The sequence below is a fragment of the Vombatus ursinus genome, unplaced genomic scaffold, assembly GCF_900497805.2.
Source record: "Vombatus ursinus unplaced genomic scaffold, bare-nosed wombat genome assembly UNPS02014832.1, whole genome shotgun sequence".
In the NCBI taxonomy this organism is placed as follows: domain Eukaryota; kingdom Metazoa; phylum Chordata; class Mammalia; order Diprotodontia; family Vombatidae; genus Vombatus; species Vombatus ursinus.
In genome coordinates, this window is record NW_020954610.1 from 19,241,822 (window position 1) to 19,256,017 (window position 14,196).

The 14,196-nt window shown below is 37.2% G+C and overlaps 1 protein-coding gene across 7 annotated transcripts in view; it reads left to right on the forward strand.

Moving 5' to 3' along the window:
* The window catches only part of LOC114025739 (zinc finger protein 184-like), a 48,866-nt gene that overhangs the window by 22,875 nt on the left and 11,795 nt on the right, over positions 1-14,196 (forward strand). For all 7 annotated transcript variants that reach the window (XR_003567066.1, XM_027839227.1, XM_027839226.1 and 4 more), the window contains exons 4-5: positions 12,874-13,000; positions 13,574-13,669. Coding sequence is in view for 6 of the 7 variants with exons in the window: in XM_027839227.1 (XP_027695028.1) it covers positions 12,874-13,000; positions 13,574-13,669 (223 nt within the window). In the remaining variant the exon portion in view is untranslated. The remainder of the gene's footprint in view (positions 1-12,873; positions 13,001-13,573; positions 13,670-14,196) is intronic.

Below are 14,196 nucleotides of genomic sequence, written 5' to 3' on the forward strand. Positions count from 1 at the left end.
AACTTGAGTCTCAGTACAGACACTTTTCTGTTCTATTTTACTTGGGCTTTTCTTCCTAACAAAAGCTTGTTTAGAGATATGAACTCTTGTTGTTTTTCCCCCAGACACTGGACCTATTCTGAGGGATGGTGGATTCCCTAGGGAATACTCCCTATTTCGTTTGCCCAGCTGTCATTCATTTCAGTCTATTAGATGCTCACATAGTAGCTTGGCCTAGGAGTCCAAGACCCAGATTCAGGTTCTGCCTTTGATGCAAAATGGCTCTGTGATAATGGGGCAAGTCATTTAACCTCTCAGTGCTCTAGGAAATTCTCTAAGACTAAAAGTTGCAATTAAGGTGCAGATCTGCATTATTATAGGTAGTTCCTAACTGGGAACTCCTTACACTGATAAAGCCATAGGTACATTTTAAAAATATGCTGACTGCAATGGCAGTCATTCTGAAGGAAACAAAAGAAATGTAAAGTAGAGTCTTTGGAACCAAGGACATTATAGTCTTGTCTGAATGCCAAATGTAACATGAAAAAAAAATAAAAAGAAATGCAAAGCATTAAGTGTCATAATTCATGATATAGAATGCAAGATCTGTCTACCTTTGTATCTGTCTGCTGTCAGAGATGGAAGAGATTAGTGTGGGTTAGAATATAGGATATGAGTACTGAAAAAAATGGGTACTTTTTTATTAGAGAGGATGAGAAAATAGATTTTAAGTGAAAAGAATAGAAAGATCACATGTCCAGAAGAGATAAGGAACATGCTCTTTGCACTAACCACTGTGAATATAATGTCCTGGCTACAGTAGAAGATTCATGTTAAGTAGTGCTAAGTTTGAAGAGAATATGAATGCTGACCATTTGAATGGAGCAGGGGAGAATGATTCAAGTATTTTGAGAAGGCAAATGAAAGAGTGAAAGGATAAGGTGAGGTCCAGCTCTAGGATTTTAATCTTTTAGACTAGAAAAACGGTATTATGTGTAGTAATCATGGCCATGTCAGGCTAACTGTGTAGCTATGTCGAACTGTTAGAAGTAGATTGGCCCACTTACCCCGTTCTGGGCCCTAACCCTCCCACAGCTGAGTTCGGTTCTCCTGGAGGCCTCAGCTCAGCACTGATGCCTTCAATCTTCCATTCACTTCTCAGCTCCTGGCTTAGTGCATCATGATAAAACGATTTTTCCTCCATTCCTCAAATGGTCACTCTCTACAAAATACATATGCAAAGTGTCCCAAAAACCTTAGTTCTGTTTTAAGTTTTAGAAGTTTACCATTTATTAAACTCTTAAAGCTTAAAACTGCCCCAAAATATTTGGGATACTGTTTATAACTAGCCTGTTGGAAAGATGTGATACAGTTATTAAATTATGAAAATAGGGAACTGGTAAGAGAATCCACTGGTTCTGCTGTGGTACTATTATCCAAGTGCAAGTGCTATAATAAAAAAATTGTCTGGTCTTACTCTAAGCAGTATTCTTGGAAATGTACTTAATTGACCTGATGGTATTCAAACTATGATTTTTGAAGAAAAAAGAGGTACCCAGTAACTTACCAATAATTATAATTTCCAAGAAATTTTTAAACCTGCTTTGTGGGTTTAAGCAGTGACTCAAACAAAGAGCTGATACTCTGTAATCTCTTTCCCCCTTTTATCCGTTTGAAATGTCTAGCGCTATAAATGGAATACAGATTAAATGAGTTTCCATATGTAAAGTGTTTTGTAAATCTTAAAGCACAGTACATAAATGTGAACTAGATAGCATGAAGGCTTCATCATATTCTCAGGAGGTCAGGAGAAAGGGAAGAAGATCCCCCGATGCAGTGGGTGGGACCTCTGTGGGGAATTTTCTGTGCAACATGGACAAGAGTCTCAGAAGAGGGACTGATGTGGGTGAAATCAAGTAGATGAGGTTACAGATCTATTTCAGTATTACCATAATAACAGTTAACTATTATGAGGATTTTCTTTTCTTCTAAAGATTTACTTGGTTCTGGCCAAGGCAGATGGTTGAACATCAGACTAGCTAGATGCTTCCTGCAGAAAATTACATGATTGAAACATTCTCATGTACAATTTTCAGAATATTACAGTAAGTAGTTCAACCTGGGGTGAAGAAATTAAAGTTTGGAGAGTACTTATAATGATTTGTTGATAAGTTACCAGTACCTCTTCATCCTAAGTATGGGCTAAAATGCTTAATTGGTATTTCTGTGAGTCTCCCTTTGTACTTGTTGCCCCATGTCAGGTTCTGATCTTATTGCCCTGTTGCTGTGGTTGGTAAGTAAAAGTCATGAAGTAACATGAAATCTAGTAACTTCTTGTCCTGAGTTCAGCTCCATATAGCTGAGGGCCTTAGAACTCTGAGACGGGTTCTGACCCAAAGTCCTTTTATTTTGTTTCTGCTTTCCAATATTCTGCCTATTTCCTCTGAGGCTGAGCTTTTCTAGTCTTCTATGCTATGTGCTGGGTCACCAGTCTCTATGGTTTTGCTTCCTGAACAACACCCTTTGTTATTTCCAGCCTCATCCGCACTTTCCTTTTGTTTCGATTGGCCATAGTCAGTCACCCTAACACCAAAGTGACAAGCTGTCAGAGTTTGTCTGGACTCTTGAACAACACACCAGGTCTTGTTTCTAGATCCCACTTCTTTGCTGTGCCCTTAGACCCTGGTCCAAGTGACAGATGTGGGGCCTTATCTACTTGGTGCAGTTGCCCACCCTTTTCGTTAAGGTCTCCTGCATTTTTCTTCAGACATTCTTTTTTCCCAGCAAATTGGCCTACTTCACTAAACTTCCTGGTACAGGACATTCTATCTCCTTTTCTGTGCCTTTGCATAGGCTGTCCCTCCATTCCTGGAATGCATCCCTTCCTCATCTCTGACTCATAAATAGGAATCTAACTTCCTTTTCATCTTAATTTAAGCATTGCCATGCTGTTGAAGCCTTTCCTTATTTCTCATCTTACTCCTTTCTCCCTCCAGTTGTGAAACCCTGCTCCTCTCCCATTTTGTTACCTTTATTTTCTTTTATATTTTGGGTTTACTTAAATGTATACATGCTTCCTGCCCCCCTCCCCATGACTGTAAACTGACTTTTTTATTTGTATTCCTTAGTATCTAACAGTGCTTATCACATTGAAGGTGTTTAATAAATGTTTGTAGATTGGTTGACTGGTAAGAATCTTTTGAAAGTGGAATCTGTAAATCTTGATTTAAAAATTGATGTTAAATACAAAATTCTGTTCCAATTGGGGTTTTGTGACCAGTAGATAGAAAACTAGACTTTCTTTCTGATCTCCATGACCTCTAAAACCTCTGCAAAATAAGAATTATGCACAAGAAGTTGGAGTTGTATCCATGCTCTGAGACATTAAGGAGGTAACTAATACTGGAGAAAGCTAATCCCTAATGTGCTCACTCAACACCTCTTCCTTACCATCCCCAACACTCTGCCAGTGAAGCACAACCTGACCCATAGGCTTGCTTCTGGAGTTCACTTTGCAATTCCCTTGTTGCTTCTGCATTCTTTGCCAGTTAACCCCTACCCCCCTGACCCTGCAACAAGTAACAGAACTCAACTCTGCCTTTCCCCTTACCCTCTTTTGTGACAAATGTTCAAAATTATGGGAAGCTTGCTTTGCCTGGGGTAGCAACAGTGCTCAGTCAGACAACTGAGAAACAGAGGGAATGACAGGCTTTCATTGTGTGTGTGTGGAACTCTGTAGACCTAAAGGAAAGGAGTCTGGCATCCACCTAAGGCCAGTTAATTCCCCCTAGAAGACACTTTGAGGCAGAGACTGATGACAATGGAAAATGAATTCTCAGCTTGGGAGGAGACTAAGACAGCTTTGAGGTCTGTTCCCCAGGGAATCCACAATCAAAGGGAAAGAGTCAAAGTAATAGGGAAATGTAAGGGAAAAAGGATTGATGTTAACAAAGATCTCAGGAGGAAGAAAACTCAGAGACTGAGCAAAAGTACATAAACCAGCAGGAAAAATTTTAATAACAGGAAGGAATATGGCCTTGATCAGGTAAATGAGTCCATTTATAGACATTTATACATAAATATTGCAGGATAAAGGAAAATTTATCAATACTTAATGAGACAAAGTACTCTGTGGATTCCCAGGAGAGCATGGAACCACCACAGGATGTTCCTGAATGATTCAAGAGAGAATTAAGAGCTATGAAAGTAGAATTTATTGCATGTGAAGCAGAAAGAATTGGAAGAATAGAAAAACTTGAAATCCTGGTAGCAAGTTTCACCAAAGAAGCAAAAGAGAGGATAATTGATTGTGAATATAAATACACAGACGTGAAGGACAATCAGGAAAAAGAGAAGCAAAAGGCAATGATGTTAAAAGGAAATGTGATCTTCATACAAGCAAAACATATCAATCTTGAAGACAGGATGCATAGTGGTAATTTAAGGATTGTAAGTCTCCCAGAAGAACACAAGTCAAAAAACCTAAACACTATAATGTAAGAAAACTGACTAGACCTTCTGAACACAGAAAACAAAGAAAAATCAAAAGAACCTACGACCACCTCCAGAAGGAGAAAAAACCCCTCTATACTGTAAATTCTAAGACAGTGGTTAAATAACAATTCTAATGATAAACAACACATTTCACAAGCAACTGGAAAGATCTTCAAATATGAAGGAAAAGATATCTGAATAACACAAGGCTAGTCTGTCCACACCTGAAACCACAGGAGAGAATAGAATAATATTATCTGAAGGAGAGAGATACTCAAGATGAAACATAAGGTGACAATCCCTGCAAACCTGAGCCTAATCATTAATGAAAAAAAAAAAAGATGGATGTTAAATAAAAGTGAGACAGTTGAAGCATTCCTATGACAAAAACAAAATGTAAAAAGATTATTGTTTTGCAAATACTCCAAGTAACAGAAATACAAGATAGGTAAAGAAATAACACCAACCAAGGAAGGCAACCTCTTTGCGATTAAAGCAACAACAAAATGACAGCAGAGGGATTTCCTTCTAAAAGTATACAAAGAGACATGGATCAAACTGGTGCTTAAATGGAGAAACTAATAGTGAGGAAACAAACCTAAAACATCATGCACCAATCCTTACAACACTTTGCCTACAGGTGAATCAGTTTTTGTGGGAGTAAACTGAAGCATGGGAGGGTGCCCAAAAAAGGGAGAGGGGAAAAATAAGATAGAGGGGAATGTGATGAACCCTAATCGAGTAACTCATAAACCATAAATAGAAGGTATCTCCTATAGTCTCTCAGGAAGAAGAGGGCTTACATGAGAATGAGTGAGGTTGCAAGAGTGAGGATTGAAACAGGGAAAAGGGGTGATCTTGGATCGGGGTGGGAGTCCCACTGAAGAACCTCCCATAGGAGGAGAGAGATGAGGGCTTCACAGTGGGTGTAATCTGCCAGGATTTGATGCTAAGAGGCCACTATTTCTGAGAGTGTTGTGCCTCCACGAACAGAACCTTGTCTTAGGCAAAGGGGAATCAAACTTCCTCAGGGCAGCTGACATTGAGAAGGGTGGAGGGAGCATGGATCCAGAGAGGAGATTTGATGGCCAATGGAGAAAAAAGGTTATGAGGATGTCAGGGAGTAGTAATAGGACAGGGAGTAATAGTGTTAGGGAGACAGGAAAATTCCTACCATGGGAAAATATTTCCATTTTCTCTATCTCTTGTAGGAATTAATACTTCTAAGAGTGAGGCACAACAGAAAAAAGGGGAAGAGGGCAAGACAATAACAGAATCTGTTCAGAAGAGGGACTAAAAATGGGTACCTTAGAAGGTTTAATTCCATGAGGAATACATAGCCTAAAGAAGGAATAAATATAAAGTACGTGAATCAAAGAATAAAAGTCTAGAGTAGACATAAAGGGAAGAGAAATAACAAATAGAACAAGAAATCTCTTCTAGAAAAGGACACGGGGTAGGGGGAAAGGGGGAGCTGGAGCCAAGATGGTGCAGTAAAAGCAGTGACTTGCTTGAGCTGTCCCCCAAACCACTCCAAATACCTGTAAAAAATGACTTTCAACAAATTCTAGTGCAGCAGAACCCACAAAAAGACAGAGTGAAAGAAATTTGCAGCCCAAGACAACTTGGAAGGGCAATAGGAAAGGTCTGTTGTGCTGGGCTGGGTTGGGAGAGGAGCCCAGTTCAGCATGGGCCATGCTGGCAAAGACAAGGCCCCAGCAAACTGGAGCAGGCCTCAGGGGACTAAATCAAGGTTTCTAGATTTCTCAACCCCAAAACGCCAAACAGAACGCAGAAGGTCAGTGGGAAAGGTTTGTTGGACATGTGTGAGAGGTCCAACCGTGGCCCTAGTGCAACCCCAGGCAGGTGATCACAGTGGCAGCAGCTGCTTCCAGAGCTCTCAGCTCACAAACGGCAGGAGTATCAAGTGGCTAATCAGAGGGGGATTGCAGAGATCTCTTTGCTGGTGCTGAGGCAGGATTCTGTTGCTTTGCCCATGCTTAGATCTGGGTGACGGTCCTGGGTGGTGGTCCTGGGGCAAGAAGGAGTGCTGGTGTGGGGGAACTTGTGGCAGCAGTGGAGAGGGGATCCTTCTCACAGTACCAAGGATAGGAAAGAGTGCTTGTGGTCATTCATAGACTAGAGCACAGGTCAGGAAAGGAGTAAACACCTCTCCTTTGATCATAACCTTGGAAGAACCGAAAATTTGCAGGTCCCTAGAAGTGTCTCTGAAAAGAGTTGCACAAAACCCCTGAAGCTTGGAACAGTACTCCACCCTGGAAGCAGAGCCCTTCCTTAACAAAGAGTTAAAAAGTCAAATAATTGGCTAGGAACATGAGCAGACAGCATAAAAAACTCAGACTATAGTATCTTACTTTGGTGACAAAGAAGATCAAACACACCAGAAGATGACAACAAAGTCAAAGCTCCTACATCCAAAGCCTCCAAGAAAAATATAAATTGGTCTCAGGCCATGGAAGAGCTCAAAAAGGATTTTGAAAAGCAAGTAAGTGAAGTAGAGGAAAAATTGGGAAGAGAAATGAGACTGATGCAAGAAAAATCATGAAAAATGAGTCAAATGCTTGCTAAAGGAGGTCCAAAAAAAATACTGAAGAAAGAACACCTTAAAAAAATAGCCTAACCCAAATAGCAAAAAAGGTCCAAAAAGCCAATGAGGAGAAGAACACCTTAAAAAGCAGAATTGACCAAATGGAAAAGGAGGTTCAAAAGCTCACATATTTAAAAGCTTATTTTCTTCAGAAAATAATTCCTTAAAAATTAGAAAGGAACAAATGGAAGCTAATAATTCTTTGAGAAATCAAGAAATTACAAAACAAAACCAAAATAATGAAAAAATAGAAGACAATATGAAATAGCTCATTGGAAAAACAACTGACCTGGAAAATGGATCCAGGAGAGATCATTTAAAAATTATTGGACTATCTGAAAGCCATAAACAAAAAAAGAGCCTAGACGTCATCTTTCAAGAAATTATCAAGGAAGCCTGCCCTGATATTCTTGAACCGGAGGGCAAAATAGAAATTGAAAGAATCTACCAATCACCTCCTGAAAGAGAGCACAAAAGGAAAACTCCTAGGAATATTATAGCCAAATTCCAGAGTTCCCAGATCAAGGAGAAAATATTGCAAGCATCCAGAACGAAACAATTCAGATATTGTGGAAACACAATTAGGATAGCACAAGATTTAGCAGCTTCTATATTAAGGAATTGGAGGAATATGATATTCCGGAGGTCAAAGGAGCTAGGATTAAAACCAAGAATCACCTACCCAGATTATACTGACTATAATCTTTCAGGGGAAAAAATGGATATTCAATGAAATAGAGGACTTTCAGGCATTCTTGTTGAAAAGACCAGAGCTGAATAGAAAATTTGACTTTCAAATACATGACTCAAGAGAAGCATGAAAAGGTAAACAGGAAAGAGAAATCATAAGAGACTTATTAAAGTTGAACTATTTACATTCCTACATGGAAGGATGATATTTGTAACTCATGAGACCTTTCTCAGTATTAGGGTAGTTGGAGGGAATATATATATCTATATATCTATATATATATGTATATGTATATATATACATATATATATACACACACACACACATACATACATATATATAGACAGAGGGCACAGGGTGAGTTGAATATGAAGGGATGATATGTAAAAAATAAAATTAAGGGGTGAGAGAACTGTATTGGGAGGAGGAGAAAGGAAGAGATAGAATGGGGTAAATTATCTTGCATGAAAGAGGCAAGAAAAAGTTTTTACAGCGGAGAGGAAGAGGAGGGAGGTGAGAGGAAATGAATGAATCTTACTCTCATCGGATTTAGCTTAAGGAGGGAATAACATACACATTCAATTGAGTATAGAAATCTATCTTACCCTACAGGAAAATAGGGGGAAAGAGAATGGGGGGGGAATGATAGAAGGGAGGGCAGATTTGAGGAGGGGGTAATCAAAAGCAAACACTTTTGGGGAGGGACAGGGTCCAAGGAAAGAATAGAATAAACAGGAGAGCAAGATAGGATGGAGGGAATTATAGTTATTCTTTCACAACATGACTATTATGGAAGTGTTTTTCATGGCTCCACATGTATAACCTATATCGAATTGCTTTCCTTCTCATTGAGGTTGGGTGGGGAGAGAGGAAGGGAGAGAATTTGGAACTCAAAAGTTTTAAAAAAGAATGTTAAAAATTGTTTTTACATGCAACTGGAAAATAAGATATACAGGCAATGGGGTATAGAGATTTATCCTGCCTTACAGGAAGATAGAAGGGGAAGGGGGTAAGAGAAGGGAGGGGTGTGATAGAAGGGAGGGCAGATTGGGGGAAGGTGTATTCAGAATGCACGCCATTGGGGTGAGGGAAGGCAGAGATGGGGTGAAAATTTGGAACTCAAAATCTTGTGGAAGTAAATGTTGAAAACTAAAAATAAATTAATTTTTAAAAAAAGGACATAATTAAAAAAAAAGACTTATGAACACAATAATTTTAATGAGAGCAAAGAAGAGGGGATTTTACTTGACTCCTTAACTGAGAGGGAAAAAATATGGAAAGAACTTTCTAGATAAAAGGAAGGTGACAAATGGAAAAGAGAGGGCCTGTAAGTGGCAGGTAGAGTCTATGAGAATAGAATTGCCTTAAACCAGATTAAGTAAAATTAACTAGAGATACAGTACTATTTTTTACAGAGGAAGAGGAATGGGGGCAGGAGGTCATAATTAGGAAAAAAAACTATTAGAGATAAAATGGAGGAAACTATAAACCTTACTTTTATAACTTTAAATGTGGAAAGCTTTTTTTTTTTTTAGTGAGGCAATCGGGGTTAAGTGACTTGCCCAGGGTCACACAGCTAGTAAATGTCAAGTGTCTGAGGTCAGATTTGAACTCAGGTCCTTCTGACTCCATGACTGAAGCTCTATCCACTGTGCCACCTAGCTGTCCCCATATAACTTTAAATGTGAATGGATTATACAATCTATTAAAAGGAAAAAGTGACAGATTAGATAAAAAATAAAACCCCACCATAAGCTGATTATAAGAAACACATCTGAAAAACAGACACAGAATAAAAATGGACTGAAACAAAATTTACATTGCATTAGATGAATCAAAAAAAATCAGGATTAAATAAAGAAAAATATTCAAAATAAGAGATAAACAAGTAAACTACATTCTGTTGAAACTATTTTTAATGAACCCATATGATTATTAAACTCAATATACTTCAAATTCCTTAGACTCTGAATTTATAAAAGAAAAATTAGCTGAAATACAAGAAGAAATAGACAATAATACTATCATGGTAGGAGATTTTTCATGCTCTTCTCTCTGTTTTGGACAAATCGAACACATAAAAAGAAAAACATGATTAGAAAGAGGATAGTAAGTAAAATCAACAAGAATAGCAAATGAATAAGGTGGAATTAAAACCAGAAGATTTTTTTTAACTATCAGAATTTTCTGTGCACTTATAAGTTAACTGCCACTAAAGTTGAGAAAACAAAAAAGAAATCTTGAACAATCCAAGTTCAGAAAAAGCAATAGAACTAGCTATAATGGAACTACTGAAGGAAGGAAAAAACTCTGTAGTCCTGAGGGATTTATACTATTCTGTTAAACTTTTAAAGAACAGTTTGTACCAATACTACGTAAATTATATTCAGAAATTGAGAAAGAAAACACTCTAATAGAGTCCTTTTTTCAGACAAATTAATCCTGATAACTAAGCCAGGAAAATATAAATCATAGAAGGTGAATTATAGGCCAATATCATTAATGAATATTGGTTCAAAATTTTTAAATAAGATCCTGTCAGACTACAACAATACAACTAAGAAATCTTTCATTATGATCAAATTGGATTTATACCAGAATGCAAGAAACATTAGGAAAATAATTAATTATATTAAAAATAGTAACATCCAAATCCACAGAATTATCTCAATAGATGTAGAAGAAGCCTTTGGCAAAGTACAATATTCATTTATGCTAAAAATCCTACAAAGTATACTGATAGAAGGACCCTTTTTTAGGGCAGTATAAGAAATATATACCAAAGACCAAAAGCAAAAGTATTTTACAATGGGGATAGATTAAGAGCTTTCCCAATAAGGACAGGAGTAAAGCAAGAATGCCTGCTTTCCCTGCTATTTATCATTTGATGTATTTCTAGAAATGTTAGCAATAGCAGTGTGACAAGAGAAAGAAATGAATGATGTAAAGATACTATCCGAATTTGATGATGATATGATGGTTTACTTAGGAAATCAGCAAAGATAACTAATTGAAACTTCATCAAGGTTGCAGGCCACCAAAAAAAAACCAAAACACAAAACTCAACAATATTCTGTGTAATAACAACAGAACCCAAGAGAGACTAATAGAAAGGGAAATGCCATTAAAAATAATTAGAAAACACATAAAATACTTGGACATTGATCTAACAAGTCATACACATTACTAATATAGATTTTATTACAATGTGCTCCTTAAAGAAATAAAGACCAACTTAAATAATTGGAGAAATATTCAGTGTTCGTGTCAGGGTCTTGCCAGCATAATAAAAATGACATACTACCAAAATTAGTTTTTGTGTTATACCAATCATGCTAACAAAGGGATATTTTATAAAACTCAGTAAAATGTTATATGTGTATATACTTCATTTTTCAATAGACAATAGTCAAAGGATATGAACAAAGAGTTCTTAAATGAAGAGAAATGCACATCAAAGCAATCCTAAGGTTACACATTGACAAAGATGACAAAAATGAGAAAGTCATTGTTGAGGGGTTGTGGGGAAATAGGAACAGAAGTGGTGGAATTGTGAATTGGTAGAGACATTTTGGAAAGCAATTTGGAATTATGCAAATAAAGGGACTAAAATGTCCATACCTTTGACTCAGTAATTCTGTTACTAGTAAGTCCTTGTATACACCAAAATATTTGTAGCAGCACTTCTTATGACAGGAAAAAAAAAAGGGGAACAAAAAGGATGCCCTTCATCTGGGCAATAACTAAACAAGCTATGGCATATGATTGTATTGGAATGTTACTGTGCAGCAAGAAATGATGAATTTGATGAATACAGAGAAGCATGGAAATATTTCCATGCTGTGGTACAGAATGAAGTAAATAAAGTAAAAGAATATATACACAACCACAGCAGTGTAAATGGAAAGAACACAAAACAATCTAATGTGAACATTACAGAATTACAAAAAGTAAGCATGCTTTCAAAGAAGAGTCGTGAGCAAATTCCTCTGCCTCATTCCCTCATGGAGGTGGAAGGTTGATGGATGTGCTCCATGGTAACTATTTTCAGATTTTTTTTAATGTATTTATCATATTGATGATTTTTGCTCTTTTTTTCCCTTAAAAATATTATTTGTTGTATGGGATGGTTCTCCAGAAAGGGAAAGAAAGGATACTGGGGGAAATTTTGGAAATATAAATAACAAAAGATATTAATAAAATTTATTTAAAAAACAACTTATGTGTTCCAGCAAAATTGGCTTCCTTCTACTCCCTTTGCATTGAGTTTCTTCTCCCACTTGCATACCTTTGCAGGCTGTCCTCCCCACCAGCAACGTTCTCATTCCTTATCTCTATTTCTCATAATCTTTAGCTCTCTTTAGGTTTCAACTTAGAGCCAGTTCCTAAGAGAAGCCTTTATTTGTTTTGTATCTATTTTGCATTTACTTATCTGGTACATGTTGTTTACCTTCAGTTGACTGTAAGGTCCTTGACAGCAGAGATGGTTTACTTTTTATATATATTACCACCTCCTAGCACATAATAGAAATACCTATAAATAAATGATTTCAGAATGAAATTTTCTAGACAACCCAAATGTGTTTCTATTGGGTAATAATTTTTCATTCCTTTGAGAGTGATTTCTGTTATTAAGATTTTTAAATCTACAGGTTTAAGAAGGAAGTGCATGACTTATTTAATTTTTATTCCAACTACTCCTAAGACAAGGAATAAAGGTGAACTTCAGCAAATTAACAGGATTATTTATGTGCCATGTGTCCCTCAGAAGATCTTTCAGCATCACCAGGCTTTAGTGACTGTTTATGGGAGGCAGGTTCCCATTGACTAATAGGATTTAGTGGTTCTCAAAGAATGCAAGCTCCTTATAATTAGAGGATTTATTGCATTATCCTTTTATGCCTTAAATATATACAGGAGGTAGATATGCAATAACAAATTATTTAGGCTAACTCTGCAGCCTGAACAGTGTCTAAAGCCTTTCTGATGCACCCTGATGATTTCTTTCACTGCCAGCTTCATGTTATGATTGATATAGCAGTGAACAAGCAGCAAAGTGCAAGTAAATCCTAGACAAGCAGACATGTGTTTGCTTTTTCAGGAAACCATCACATTCCAGGATGTGGCTCCAGACTTCACTTGGGAAGAGTGGGCACAATTGGACCCTAGTCAGCAGGACCTCTGTAGGGATGTGCTGATGGAAAACTATAGAAACCTGGTCTTTATTGGTAAATCTTTCCCTTGTGACTCCCAATTTTCACTTTAGGATGTTTTTGCTTCACTGATTATTCAAAACTCTGTGATGTCAGAAGTATTAGCTTAGTTTTAAATTACTATATAGATGTCAGGAATTCTTAGTTCATTTTGAGCCAATCTGTAAGGTTTTTCTATTCATTCTTCCCCGATTAAAGATTTTTGCCATATAAAATTAAAAATGGAGCAACTTCACTTCCCCATTGCTATCTCTGATAATGTCCTGTCCCAATCAGTTGCTTCCCTTTGTCCAGGATTTCCTGCCAGGATCCTAGTGTAGATACTTCCAGGAATAGGAGATTTGTATTTGTCTATGAGGAAAAATAAAGGACTTACGTGTCTTTATGAGCTGAAATCAATTCTGTCATCTATTTTCCCTGTAAGTTTTAAGAACCTATTACTGAATATCCTTCTGAAATCCTTTAAAATACCCTTTGGGTCTTCTTAACATATTTCTCTTTACTAACTATTAAAAAGTTTGGATCATATTATGAAATGACTCCTTCCTTGGTGTGAATGTCTATTTTGCTTTTCTTTTCCATGCATAGGACTTTCCATTTCCAAACCAGATGTGATCTCCCAGTTGGAGCATGGAGAAGTACCATGGTTGCTGAAGAATGAAGCTCCAAGAAGCATCTGCCCATGTGAGTGAATGACATACTATCAGATGGGAATTAATAACCAGAACCTGTTCAGATGGATGGTAGTAGATAGACTGCTGGGCCTGGAGTCAGGAAGACTCTTCCTGAGTTCAAATCCAACCTTATACACTTAATAGTTGTGTGACCTTGGCAAGTCACTTAACCCTGTTCATCTCAGTTTTCTTATCTGTAAAATGAGCTGGAGAAAGAAACCCCAAATGGGGTCACAAAAAGTCGGACCTGACTCAAACAACTAAACAACAACACTTACTGAGAAGGTCAGTCAGGGAAAAAAACATCTAAAAATGTTACTCCAGCAACTAAACCTTAAAGCTTTCCAGATCAGTTGGTTTGAGCTGTTACATATATTTTCATTATCAACAAGTAATGTCTGCCCAATGCCTCTAATGTCTCAACATTCAACTAGGATCATAGATTTACAGCTGTAATGCTGTAAACTGTAAGATCTTAGAGGCCACATCCAATTGTTTCATTTTATAAATGACAAACTGAGACTTAGGGAGGTTAAG